The 13,906-nt window shown below is 39.5% G+C and overlaps 1 protein-coding gene across 4 annotated transcripts in view; it reads right to left on the bottom strand.

The window, feature by feature from the left end:
- Nucleotides 1-2,088: 2,088 nt before the first annotated feature.
- The window catches only part of LOC115213839 (tetratricopeptide repeat protein 17), a 137,154-nt gene continuing 125,336 nt past the window's right edge, over nt 2,089-13,906 (bottom strand). The window contains exons 12-18 of one of the 4 annotated variants that reach the window (XM_029782768.2): nt 11,797-11,986; nt 10,757-10,834; nt 9,236-9,460; nt 6,668-6,964; nt 5,227-5,398; nt 4,440-4,528; nt 2,089-2,500 (exon numbers count right to left, since the gene is read on the bottom strand). In XM_029782768.2, the coding sequence (XP_029638628.1) occupies nt 2,489-2,500; nt 4,440-4,528; nt 5,227-5,398; nt 6,668-6,964; nt 9,236-9,460; nt 10,757-10,834; nt 11,797-11,986 (1,063 nt within the window). In that variant the 3' untranslated portion in view covers nt 2,089-2,488. The remainder of the gene's footprint in view (nt 2,501-4,439; nt 4,529-5,226; nt 5,399-6,667; nt 6,965-9,235; nt 9,461-10,756; nt 10,835-11,796; nt 11,987-13,906) is intronic. The other 3 variants (XM_036504445.1, XM_029782766.2, XM_029782767.2) reach the window with 3 other exon arrangements.

The raw sequence follows: 13,906 nt of genomic DNA on the forward strand, positions 1-13,906 counted from the left end.
AGTCCTGATCCTAAAGTCACTAACTACCAGTCTATGTTGTGGGATACATTCTTCGCCTGGGAAGGATTTGGCATTTATAAGCAGCCATCTTTCCCTTTTCCTGGCAAGGATGTAGTCAATTTGGCTAGTATGTCGGCCTGATCGGTAGGTGACCAGGTGGCTTGTAGGTTTCCTGAAGTTAGTGTTGCAAACCATAAGACTATTCGCATTGCAGAACTCCAGCAGGCTGGTTCCCTCCTTGTTGCGGGAACCATAACCGTAGCCTCCATGTACACCATGGAAGCCCTCAGCATCTTGTCCAACATGCCCATTGAAGTCACCAGTCACAAAGAGAAGGTCTCTGTCGTTCGTCTACAAGGTAGTCTGCAGTAGGGTGTCATAGAATCTGTCTTTCTGTCCATCAGGTAGCCCCGGCTGAGGGGCATAGGCCGATATAATGGTTGCTAATCCATGATGAAGCACTAATCTAATCTTAAGTATTCTGTCACTTACTCTGATCACCTCAAGTACCTTATCTACCCATTTTCAGCAAGAAGTATACCCACGCCCCCAACCCCGTCAGTGTTCCCTGCCTAGAAAATCTTGTATCTGTGTCCTTTGCCTGTGAGGAACCTAGCAGAACCTCCTCTCCACCTTCTTGGATGCAACATATATCAACACGTCTCTGTTCAAGCATCTCAACAATCTCACCAGACCTACCTTTCAGTGTGCCAACCCTGAGGGTGTGGGAGGTATGGGCCCTAGAGACCCTGGGACGGGGAGCAGTGGCGTCATGTACCTGAAAAGAGAGCTCGCATTTGGCAGAATTCATAAGCAAAGCAATGATCTTAAGTTCAACCTGCTTACACTACACTATCATGTTTTGCACTGTATGGTCACTACCTTATATAGTAGGGGTGGGGTTGGCGTAAGGCCTTTAGGAGTTCATGGAAGACAAGCAAAGGAGGATGAGATGAGATAAGGACTTCCAGTACAGGTGGAAGGCGGGCACACCACCGCAAACGATGGGGTAGGAATTTAAGCAACAGAAAAGACCGATAGATAGGTAAATAGTGTAGGAATTGAATAGAGTGATGACCAATAGATGAGGAAGAAGACAAGATTAGAGATGAAAGGCTGTGTGATCATGTGATAAGTTTTCATGAGTGAAGGAATATGTTGTGAGGAAATGCGTGAGCTAGGGTTTGAGACGAAAAGACATCGACAGTAAGAAGGAGAAAATAATAAGGGTTTATGTTGATAATACTCACAAAATACAATGAAAGGAGGAGCAAGTCGAAAGCTTAAAAATATCTTAGATGTATATATATATATATATATATATATACATGACTGGCTTCTTTCAGTTTCCATCTACCAAATCCTCTCACAAGGTGCCATGCAGTGGGATGCAAGCGTTTCTCAGTTTTTGCCTAATCCACTCTCAAGGTCACATACACACAATAAGTCAAAATATAAATATAGAATAAGTTTCAGAAAGGAACTCTATCTTCTTGTCATTGAAAAGATATTTAGATGCCATACAAGTCTGAGATCTTAGAACTCTAAACTCAACTTCATTTCTCCCCCCCCCCCCAAGCTTGTGTTCTTCAATTAACAAACACCAACTCAACATAAATGTTGAATTTACTCACAATTTATTTTTTGTTCTTTATTTCTGATTAAATTCCATAAAATGTAACCTAAATTATGCTTGGCTTTTGTTTATTTCTCTTTTTTTTATTTCAAACATTCAAAGCTTTGAAAATATTAGAATTGCACAAAGGGAAATTCATCTTCCTAATATTAGTTTCATTTCTATCCTTTACTTATTTCAGTCATTGGACTGCGGCCATGCTGGGGCACCGCCTTCGGTTTGTGGAGCAGTTCTGACTAATGTAACTATATTAATGTGACTTATCGTTTATATTTTTCAAACTAATTTTTTTAATTTCTCATTCTTTGTATCTCATAAGTTGCATTAAAAAGCAAACAAAGTTTTAAACTGAAAAGAAAATTAATGAAACCCCCCCAAAAAATCAAATACAATAAATACAGGACAAAATATTAGTAAGAGACAACTAATTAAAACATTGTTTAATTGGTTCTGAAATAATAAAAAAACAAAAAATGTCCTCGAGATCAGTTGCAATGTGTACGAAAATTCCATATACGTATACATAATATATATACATATATATATATATATATATATATATATATATATATATGAAGCATATATAAATGTATGCACGTGTGTGTATAGGAATTGCTCCAGTTTGGTAACTACTGAACTAGAATGTTCCCTAGTTTCATCCAAGGAGTTCAGTGCTCGCTTGGCACTTGCAGTTAAGGTATTGAAATAATTTAGTTGTCACTAAATGAAAAATGATTGAGAGCCTTCGTCGTCGTGTGTCGTGATTGTTGGTGGCAGAATATAAATAAGGTGGCAGGGTGGGGGTGGGGTGGGGGTACAGAGGTGAAAGGTAAGCCAGCCATCTTGGGGTCTTCATACATGAGGCTGAAAAGAAAAGAAAAGCTGTTTAGATTTTTAATGGATTCAGAAAGAGAAATGCATTTATGTAATTGAGGGAGGCAGACTTCTATGTAGAGAGGCTTGACTTGTGAGAGAAATAGCAGCTAAATCCTCTGCAAATAATTTTTTCTTTTGCTCCTTTCACTTATTGGAATGTGGCCATACTACAGCACTGCCTTGAAAGATTTTAGTCAAACAGATTGTTTACCCACTCAGTACTTATATTTCTGTTTTGGAGTCTGATACTTATTCTATTGGCCTCATTTTGCTGGACTGCTAAGTCATGGAAATGTAAGCAAACTAACATTTGGGGTCAAGTGGTGGAGGTGGACAAATACAGGCACAAAAACACTCACACACACACAAAGGCTTCCATACAGTTCCTGTCTACCAAATCCACTCGTTAGGCATTGGTCAATCTGGGGCTGTAGTAGAGGACCTTTGGTCAACATGCCACACAGTGGGGCTGAACCCAAAACCATGTTGTTGCAAAGTGATCTTCTTAACCAAACAGCCATGCCTATATATATACATATACATACATATATATATATATATATATATGAAATGTCATCATCAACAACATTTAACGTCCGTTGTCCGTGCTGGCATGGGTTGAATTGGTTTGACCAGGGCTGGCAAGCTGGAAGGCTGCACCAGACCCCTACCTGATTTGGCATGGTTTCTATGGCTGGATACTCTTCCTAATGCTAACCACTCTGAGAATGTAATGGGTGCTGGTTTTATGTGCCACCGGCATGGGTGCCATTTGCGTGACACCAGTATCTGCCACGACTGCTGTGTTACTTGATGGGTCTTCTTCTCAAGCATGACTTTCACGGGTCTTATATACGAGCTGGCAGAATCATTAGCATGCCGGGCAAAATGTTTAGTAGTATTTCATCTGCGACTATGTTCTGAGTTTAAATTCCACCAAGGTGGACTTTGTCTTTCATTCTTTTGGGGTCGAAAAATTAAGTACCAGTTGTGTACTGGAGGACGGTCTAATCGAATGCCCCCCCCCCCAAAAAAAAAAAAAATTTCAGGCCTTGTGCCTATAGTAGAAAGAATGTGTGTGTATAAAACTACAATTTTTAAAAAAGAGGATATACAGGACAATGTAGTTGTTATGTCTGAAGAAAGAAATAAAAGACAGAACAGCCTTTGATTGGGACAGCTTCAGTCACAGGTCTGTATGGTCAGCACTGACTTCATTTGATGAGTGTGTGTTCAAGTGGTGATGTTTGTTTCTAGCACATAAATATGTCCAGGCTGTCTATTGTTCAAATGAAACGGGAGATTATTATTGCCTTCATTCAATACCCATCAACAGGCACCCTCATCATTTTTATCCTGTATATCAAGGTAGCTCAAAGACACCAGGGCGGATGAAGGCCTTCAGCACTTTAGCTGCTCACCTAAGAGAACATAACCCCATACGAATCCTCGATCCTGATAACTACTGGGGACATAGCACATGTTGCACCAGACCAACACATGTTTGAAGGATGGGAGTGTGATTGGTTTTGCACAAACCATGCCAAGAAATCCCTGGTGCCTTTTGGAATGATTTATTAAGTGTTTAAAAAAGGGTAAGAGAGTAAACCTTACAGAAAATCTGGAGGGAGGGACCCTACAGCAAAAATGTACCAATAGCTGGCATCCCCTGCAGGTCCATGGATGCTTCCTTTGTGGCACATCCATGAGTGGGGAAGTGGTAAGTGCACATGCTTCTAGAAACAGCCCAGGCACAGCAGAGGTGCTTAACTTACCATCTCTGCAACACACTCAACAACAAAAAAGAGGCCAACTACTTCAGGTGATGAACTTTTGTTCAGCCTATCACTCTAATATTACAAATCCCTCCAACAATCACAGCAGGCTGGTATTCTTTCCACTTCAATGATTTTATAGTCTTCCTTACCTGAACATTAATTTGATGACATTTTTCCTCTTTACAAGAGTCTTTATTCCCTGGGCAATCAGCATCATGGTCACAGATACCATTGTTAACTGCAAAAGAGATAAAGTAGAGTTTAAGGAATTGTCTAGACAGATGCATTACCCAAACCCTTTACTCTAAATACCTTCGTCCCCATTTGTCCAACTTGCTGATTGTTTAACGTTGCAGTCAACATGTCTGTCTGAACGGCTGCATGTGTGTCCATTGTTTCACTAGACTGGATTTGGTTTCAGTATTTATTTATCTGTTGAATTGTGTGCAAATACGTTTAGTTGCATTCTACAGATATGTTGTATATATACCTGTCTGCTTAGTTAGATGTATAACAATGTTGAGTTGCTTCTGTCTAGTCCTGTGTGTTTAGTCAGATGTCCAGTTGCATCTGTATATGTTCAACCACATGTGCACTTACCAGTTTAATTGTATGCACATCGGTTTAGTTGCATGTATACCTATCTGTTCAATTTCATGTTTAGTTAGATGCGCACCTATCTGTTATCTGTTGGTCACAAGTGTATTTAGCTGTGTATCCATGTGTTAGTCTTATGTGCACCTATCTCATCTTATTGTGTGATCACGTGTATGGCTGCCCTTCTTTTAAACTCATTTCTTCCTCATGTCTTTATATGACAGAGTCCAGCTATTGTTTAGATGTCTTTCAGGCTTTCAACATTTGTATTTGAGAATGTGTCTGAAAGACAGAGAGATAGAGAGAAATAAGGAGAGTTGTCCTGGAAGAGACCCTTACATTCTGTAGCAGCCATTACTGCAGCTCCAAGACCTCCTTGTGATGACATGGCTGAAGCACAAGATTCCAGTTTGATCGGAATAATTGTGCAGGTTTGAGTACAATGACCATCACAGTTGGAAGATTTGGAATGGCTTCGTGTTTCAATGACACACTTTTCAGCTCCGTTCTCCTATAAGAAATAAAAAAAATTAATTTAAAAAATAAAAATCAATCTGAAAAATTTATTGACTTTTTATTGATTATATGTCAGCATAGGATTTAACTTGACACATTTAATCAGACAACATACATCCACTTCCAGTGAATCTGGTCCCCCATAATAAGGTATGAGACATTTCAGCACAGCTGTTTGGCATCATTGATTCGACTCTGACTCATGTGACATCAGATGTTTTAATGCTTCTCTTGTTTTCCCCAATCACTCTCTCTATGTATGTAGGTATATTTCTATTTATGTGTCTGAGGAGAGTGAAAAGTGCTGATGTCAATCATGTTCAGTTAGAAAATTGTAATGTCACTCTTTCTTACTCTGCTCTCTCTCTCTCTCTCTCTATCTCTCTATATGTTTATTTCTGCACTTGGGATATTGTAGTCCTGGATACATTCATCAGCATCATCATGGTTCTCACTTGCTTTTGTCTGGTCCATGCTTGCTGTTATAATGTAGATCCTCGTCCACTTGTATGTTGTTGTCGGGACTGCAATATTCTTGTTGCCACTGTTATATTGTGGTGGTATTCCATGTCCTACTATCTCTGACTCCTCTATCCTGCTTTCACTGATAATTCCACAGGACAATGACTTTGAAATGTCTACCTTGACAGTAACTTAAACTCATATATATCACGTAACTGAGAAACTCATACAACTACTACTACTACTGACCGACTCTGGCTTTATAATGGCTGGATCATACCACTTTGCCACATGGGAAAGGAAGTACCATTTTCACTATAACACTTGCAAGGATCAGACAAGACTACATTTGAGCAAAGTTTCTAGGGCCAGATGCCTTTGCTGATGCCAACACTTACCTGTTTCAAAACGAGGTAATAATTCTGCCCCCACCCCCAGTTTACTGAACAATAAACAGCCCAGATATGGTTACACAGAAACAAATAACACTACAAAGGAGTCTTTTGTTTACTGAGACCACGCAACATGTCCGTGTGGTAGACTGCAAAGCAAAGCACACGATCACTACAATAACTGATGCTTTTGTTTACAATCAGCAAACCTGAAGATGAGGGGAAGTAAGAAGGAATTCACTCCCACAAATGCACACATTTAAGCTCAAAATTTACGAACCCACAACCAGTGGTTGATATAATTTATCCAATCGCATAAAGTCATTTACCAGTTCAATAACATGTCCGAAGTCAAAGGAAAATATAAGAAAATAACAAAAAAACAGCAAAGGTTATTTTGGTTGCCTTACAGTTTGACATATGACCCTGCTCTCTCCTTGAGGAATGTTGGTAGAATACATTATTTTCTGTTGACAATTCGGACTTGTAGTGGAAGAATCGGTCATGCCATTTGCATCACTCAGGTGGTGCGAGGCCTCACTCTGCGCCGGTTTGTGAAACTTCTGTTGACATTTCACTGCCCGGAGTGCACTGTAAGCTTCTTTCAGACCGTATGGTTCTACAAGAGCTTGTTCGTAATGCCACACAGCACCTGTATAGTTTTGGGTGGCAACAAGTAAATTGCCCAAAAAATAGTTGGTCAAAGGCTGGAAATAAACAAAAAAGTAAGGAATGAAAGGTTTAACATACTCCAAGCATGCAAAACTGGGAAAAAAGCCCCCATAATTATTATAAAACTAGATTTTCTTTACTCTATAAAACTCTAAAGCTTAGAGTCTGCTTAAAGAATTTCTTTTTTTTTTTTTTTTTTTCATAAGTGTGGTAAGTTTGCTTTCCAGTGACATGGTTCCAGGTTCAGTCCCACTGTATGGCACCTTGGACAACAGCCTTCTATTAGACTCGGGTCAACTAAAGCCATGTGAGTGGATTTGATAGATGGAAACTGAAAGAAGCCTGTTGCATATATGTGTGTGTGTTCTCTCACCAACACTTAATAACCAGTGTTGGTATGTTTACATCCTGCACCTTAGTTTGGTAAAAGAGACCAATAGAATAAGTACCGGGCTTAAAAATAACTACTGGGATCAATTCGTTTGACTAAAATTTTTCAAGGTGGTGCCCCAGCATGGCCACAATCTAATGACTGAAACAAGTAAAAGATGTTCTCCAACAGCATCTTCCTTATCCACTCCTTCATCCATGCTTGGAAATCAAGTTTGTTTTTACCTTCAATCATCCTATTTCGCTGCCTGTTACTCTTTTTTTTTCTGGATCCAGTCATTGGATTGTGTCCTGCTGGACTATCACCTTCAACGATTTTCTTTGACCATATCAATGCCAGTTTTGCTAGAGATAAGAGCAAAATCAAAGTTGATGTTGAAGGTCAAATGGCAAAAACTGTCACATTTTGTCCACCTTATCAGGACTGAGAACTTTGGTGCCCACCTCCTCCAAGGCTGGATGGACAGAAGCAAAAGCACGAATGGAGCATCTCCAAAATGTGGCTTAGAAAACCATCCTCGTCATCATTTAACATCCATGTTCCATGCTGGTATAAGTTGGATGGTTTAACAAGGATTCAATGGGTGGAAGGACTACATCGTACTCCAGTGTCTGCTCTGGCCTGGTTTCTACAGCTGGATGCCCTTCCAAATACTTTACAGTGTCTGCTGGGTATTTTTCCCATGCATCTGGCGCTAACGAAGGTCACCACACAGCTTGCAAGAGTGTGAGCCATAAATGTGTGTGGAGGGAGACATCGTTATGCTTGGAAAATAAGGAGGAGAGAAGGTTAAGTTATGAGAATAAAAAAGGGGGTGGAGCCGAATAGGTTTCTTGCTGTGGATGAATTACATAGGTTTTACACATTTTAGAAGAGAGAATGAGGGTAACTGGGTGAAGCTGGAAAGTGGGGTCTTTATATGTGGTAATGGCAAAAAATATAAGAAATTCTAGACAAACCAATATGAGTATGAGCAGTTGGTTAGTGGGTTGTAATGTTGTCGTTTGTCTGCTTTCCATGCTGGCATGGGTTGGACAGTTTGACTTAGAACTGGCAAGCCAGGAGGTTGCATCGGGCTCCAGTCTGATTTGGCCTGGTTTCTACAGCTGGGTGCCCTTCTTAATGCCAACCACCCTAAGAGTGTAGTGGTTGCTTTTTATGTGCAACTGGCACGGGAGCCAGTCAAGTGGCACTGGCATCGGTCACGCTCAAATGGTGCTTTTTTTACATAAATCTTCGATAACAATGATGCAATAAGGAGAGAAAGAGCTGCACTACTGCTATGACAGAGTACCACAAATGTTCATAAGGGGTCAACATGCTTAGAAATAATTCCTGGAGAATTGAGGAATTAAATATCTGGACTAAAATTAGGAATTAGGAAGCAATATTTTCATTGTATAATAATTAATGTCCTAAACACTAATCACATGAAGAAACTGAGACACTGTAGCTCTTGAAAATTATGTTGAACTGTTTGAAGCCACTGTTGTTCACCTCTTTAGCAAAGACACCTGCTCCTACTCCTCTATCATGTTTTCATAGCCCTCAATACTCTACCCCACCCAGTCGAGGGGGCCTTGTCTTGTGTATATTTGGTGGTCTCACCAGGTGCTGGTGCTATGGAAAATGCCCCCCCCCCCCGTACACTTTGTGTGAAGTGGTTGGCATTAAGAAGGCCATACAAAAGCAGACACTGGAATTTGGTACAGCCATCTGGTTCACCAGGGCCTGTCAAGCCATCCAACTGATACTAGCATAGAAAAGGGGACATTAAATGATGATGATGATGATGATGTTTGAATCGAGATTCCCTCATCCATAAATACTCTGTTTCAAGATTGAAGAGGAAAAAGAAAACAAATAAACAATATCCAACAAACAAAATAAGCAAAACCATTGAATTCTTTCTCACCTCTACACTGTTAATCATAAGAGCATCTTTTATGACAACAATTGCATCATCATAGCGACCAACTCTATATAGAATGCTGCCAAGATTGATGAGAGGGACATCTCGGTAGAGTTCAGGAACTGTGTACAGGGCCCGTCTTATACATTCAATTCCATAGAAAGCATTGCCCAATATTCTCCAATAGAGTCCAGCTAGGTTGAAAAGAATCCAGTTTGGACTAATACTCTAAAATAGACAAATAGTTGTGTTTATAATTATGAAGGAAATGAATAGAAAATGAAAGGACAAATTTGTTTTATAAGACTGTCTAGAATTAACATTAACATCCTCGTTATCAACAGATCATAGTTGTTGCTCAAATTACTGTGATTTTTTATAAGCCATAATATTTGAATATAAGAGTCATGCCCCACATAATGGTCCCTTTATTAAGGCACAAAGCCAGCAATTTTGAGGGAAGCAGGTCAGTTGATTCATTGAGCTAATATTAAACTGGTACTTGATGTTATTGACTACGAAAGGATGAAAGGCAAAGTTTGACGATGATGGGAAGTGAATTCCTAGTATAAAAAGCCAGAAGAAAAACCATAGCTCCAATGATTCTGAGCTTTGTGGCTTTCTTCTTTAGTGACATCTGCTGAGATTGTTGAGGGCTGTGTGGATGGTCACTGGAATGTACTTTGGTGGTCCAAACAGAATCTTTGACTGATTGTTGACCCACGTTATCACAGATTAATCCAGGATAAGCATAACAGTTTACAATTGATTGCCGTATGTTATACTGAGTCATTGATAAATGAGGATAGATTCATTAGGTTTTTGGCCAAAGGAAATGCCAGGCATTAGTCTGAATGTCACGGTATATTCCACCATGGAATATTTGATTATGAAAGCGGCACTGAGGCAGAGAAAGCAATTAGCTCTCTACATGATCTATTCAGAATACATTTTTATCAGCTTGTGTGAAACCCTGTAGCTGAGTGGTTAGTGTGTCTGGCTCATGACATGATTGTGAGTTCAATTCCCAGGTGGCACATTGTGTCCTTAGGGCAAGTCACTTTATTTCATGTTGCTCCAGTCCACTCAGCTGGCAAAACTGAATAGTACCAGTAATTCAAAGGGGGCCAACCCTGTCACACTGAATCTCCCTGAGAACTATTTTTATGGGTACACAGGTGTCTGTAACAAGTGTTCCAGTTGATGCGCTCGTGAAATTCACAGACACGCATACCCTCAGGGAGAGTCAGCATGACAAAGGATGTGTCAAGTCTGGCCCTTTGAAATACAGGTACTACTAATTTTGGTCAGCTGAGTGGACTGGAGCAATGTGGAATAAAGTGCCTTGCAGAACTGAACTTAACAACCTTACAGTTGTGAGCCAGATACTCTTAACTCTGTACCTTCACAATTCATGCACCTTGACTAATACAAGTAGGATTCAAGACATTACTGACAGCAAGGATGGCAATGGTGTTTTTTCTTTGTTAGGATTACTTTAAAGAAAGCATCAACCTTACTAACCTGTTTTAAAGCAGTAAGAATCCTCTGTCCAACCTCTTCTTTGGTGACAATTCCGTTGTTTACGTGGTCCAGGAGAATCTGCAAGAAATACACAACAAACAACACAGTTCACCAAACACCTTCCTCTGCACCTTTAAAAATATATAAAGTAAACAGGGTTGGACTGTTATGATTCTTTCGTTATTGCTGTTATCAGAATGGGGTCGGGGGATGTGAAGCAGATTTGCTAACGAATATGTAATCAAGGAAAAATAGCCATAATAAATGCAAGCATGGCTAGGTGGTCAAAAAACTCACTTTGCAACCACGTGGCTTTTGGTTCAGTCCCACTGTGTAGCAGGTGTCTTCTACAAGAGCCTAGGGCCAGCCAATGTCTTGTGAGTGAATTTGGTAGACAGAAACTGTATGGAAACCTGTTGTGTGTGTACGAGTGCTCTGTATGTCTTTGCATCTGTTTGTCCTCATCATTGCATAACTGATGTTGGCTTGTTTTAGCAGTTTGGCAAAATAAGTACCAGATTTACAAATGAGTACTGGGGTCGATCTATTCGACCCCAGAAGGCAGTGTCCCTAGCATGGCTACAGTCCAGTGACTGAAGCAAGTAGAAGATGGTACTGCAGCCTCACTTCTCTGAACGGGATACATGGAATTTATTGAGGCATATTTGATATGGCTGGATGCCCTTCCTGTCGCCAACCCTTATTTGTTTGCAACCAAGATAATGCAGGACCAGACATGTTTTCATGGAAGACTGGAAGCAAATGACCCTACTTGTATGACTGATACTCAGTCACAGCTATTACATGATGTCAAAACCAGAAGATACCTACACACACACATGATGAGCTTCTTTCAGTTTCCTTATCCCAAAATCAATTCAGAAGTTTTTGGTCACCTTAAGGCTGTAGGAGAAGACCTTTACCCAAGGTGCCATGCAATGGGACTACCTGAAACCACACAGTTTAGGAATCAAACTTCTCAACCAAACAGCCATGTGTGTGTGTGTGTGTAGTTAGTATCCGTTAGTTACAGAACTTACCTGTCTCATGGCTGGCTCAGGAAACTTCAAAGCAAAGTTAGCCCGGTCAGCCACAGACCGGATGTGATCATAAGTGAGAACACTACCATCAGTGATATCCAAAAGTGGGGTACAAATGGGTGGATACCATGGAAGGGGATGTTCATCTCCAGCATAAAGACTCTGAGCTTCCGAAAGTAAAGCACGAACTCTGAAAGGATAAAATGCAAACAGTAAAGACAGGTGAGATTCTTGACAACAACTACCATATCAGCAATATATATATCTTTTAGCCGTCACTAGACTGTGGCCATGCTGCAGCACTGCTCTGATGAATTTTAGTCGAAGAATGCAATACTTTTGCATTTTCTCAAGCCTGGTGCTTATTCTACTGGTTTGTTTTACCAAACTACTGTTACAGGGATGTAAACACACCAACACTGGTTGTCAAGAGACAAACATAGACAAACACATACAGGATGGGCTTCTTTAACCCTTTCGTTACCAAAGCCGCCCGTATTTACCTATTCATATTTAAATGAGAATATCAGAGCAAATCTCTTTAGTACATTCATGAAAACACGTATTATACTTCGTAAACAGTTCAACTACAGTTTTGTACAATAATCGAAGTGTAATTTTAATTCCGTGAATTTTGAGAGATTTTTTTCCGAAATTTGTTCCTATTGTGTTTTCAAAATTTGTAATTCTGACAAAAAATGGATACGAATTTCATTATATCAAGCAGCGAGTCAGAATTCGAAGGATTTTCTACTGAAGACCTTCATAAATCTAACTCTATGACTGAAAAAAGCACATGGTATTTGATAATGAATCTGATGTTTCATTTTCTGAAAGTGAAAACAGTGAATTCGAGAGCTCCGACAGCGATAAAGAAAACGAATTGGCACCTGAATGGAGTGAAAATTTAAAAACTGTTTCTTTTGGTGATTTTTCTGAAGAAACTGGACCAAGCCACAGACTTTCTCAGGAGAGTAAAGCCTTAGACTATTTCTTTTTACTTTTTCGAATGAGCCTATTTGAAATCATTACAGCGGAGACGAACCATTACGCTAAACGTAAACAAAGCGAAAGAAAGGATAGTTTGTGGTTTCCCACAACCTTAAATGAAATTAAGGCCTATTTTGCCATAAATATTATTATGGGTATCAGAAAGTTACCCAGAATAACAAATTCTATCGTAAAATTTTGTTGTATACCCAATTGAATATTAGCTAATAACCCATTTTCTATAGCGATGTTTGAACAAAATTTTTATAATTTTATATTTTGTTGAATTTACCTGTATCTACCTGCAATTAGAGTCACTTTGTGACAAAAATTATAGTATAGAATTGGTTGAGAATATTTCATTAAATTATCTTCCAAAAATCAGATTAATATATCGATAAATAAAAAAGTTATAGTTGTTTAATGAAACCAGACTAAATTTATGATTACGTTAGAAATTAATTGAAACACATAAGGAGTGTATTTTGGTCAGAAATATAGTAACGAAAGGGTTAAGTCTTGTCTACCAAATCTACTCAAAAGGCTTTGTTTGGCCTGATGCTTCAGTAGAAGACACTTGCCCAAGGTGCCATGCAATGGAATTGAACCCAGGACTATGTGGTTGGGAAGCAAGCTTCTTGCCCCCATCATGTCTATATATGTATATTGACAACTTCTGTGTAAGCAATGTATATGGTTATGAAAAAAAAAAGGTTTTAATTTCGAATAGGTGCTCACTTTGCAACTACTTGGTTCTAGGTTCAGTCCCACTGCATGGCACCTTGGGCAAGTATCTTCTACTATAGCCCTTGGGCTGAACAATGCCCTGTGAGTAAATTTGCTAGATAGAGACTGTGCGGAAGCCTATCATGTGTGTTTGTGTTTGTTCCTTTATATACCACATGTCAACCTGTATTGGTTTGTTTGCATCCCTGTTATTTCATAACTTAGAGGTTGGCAAAAGAGACCAACATAACTACCAGACTTATATACGTGTATGTGTGTGTGTTTGTCCCCCACTCTCTGACCACTGCTTGACAACCAGTGTTGGTGTATTTATGTCCCCTGTAACTTAGTGGTTTCAGTAAAAGAGACTGACAGAATAAGTATCAGGGGCTTA

The sequence above is a fragment of the Octopus sinensis genome, linkage group LG7 (genome assembly GCF_006345805.1).
Source record: "Octopus sinensis linkage group LG7, ASM634580v1, whole genome shotgun sequence".
NCBI lineage: Eukaryota > Metazoa > Mollusca > Cephalopoda > Octopoda > Octopodidae > Octopus > Octopus sinensis.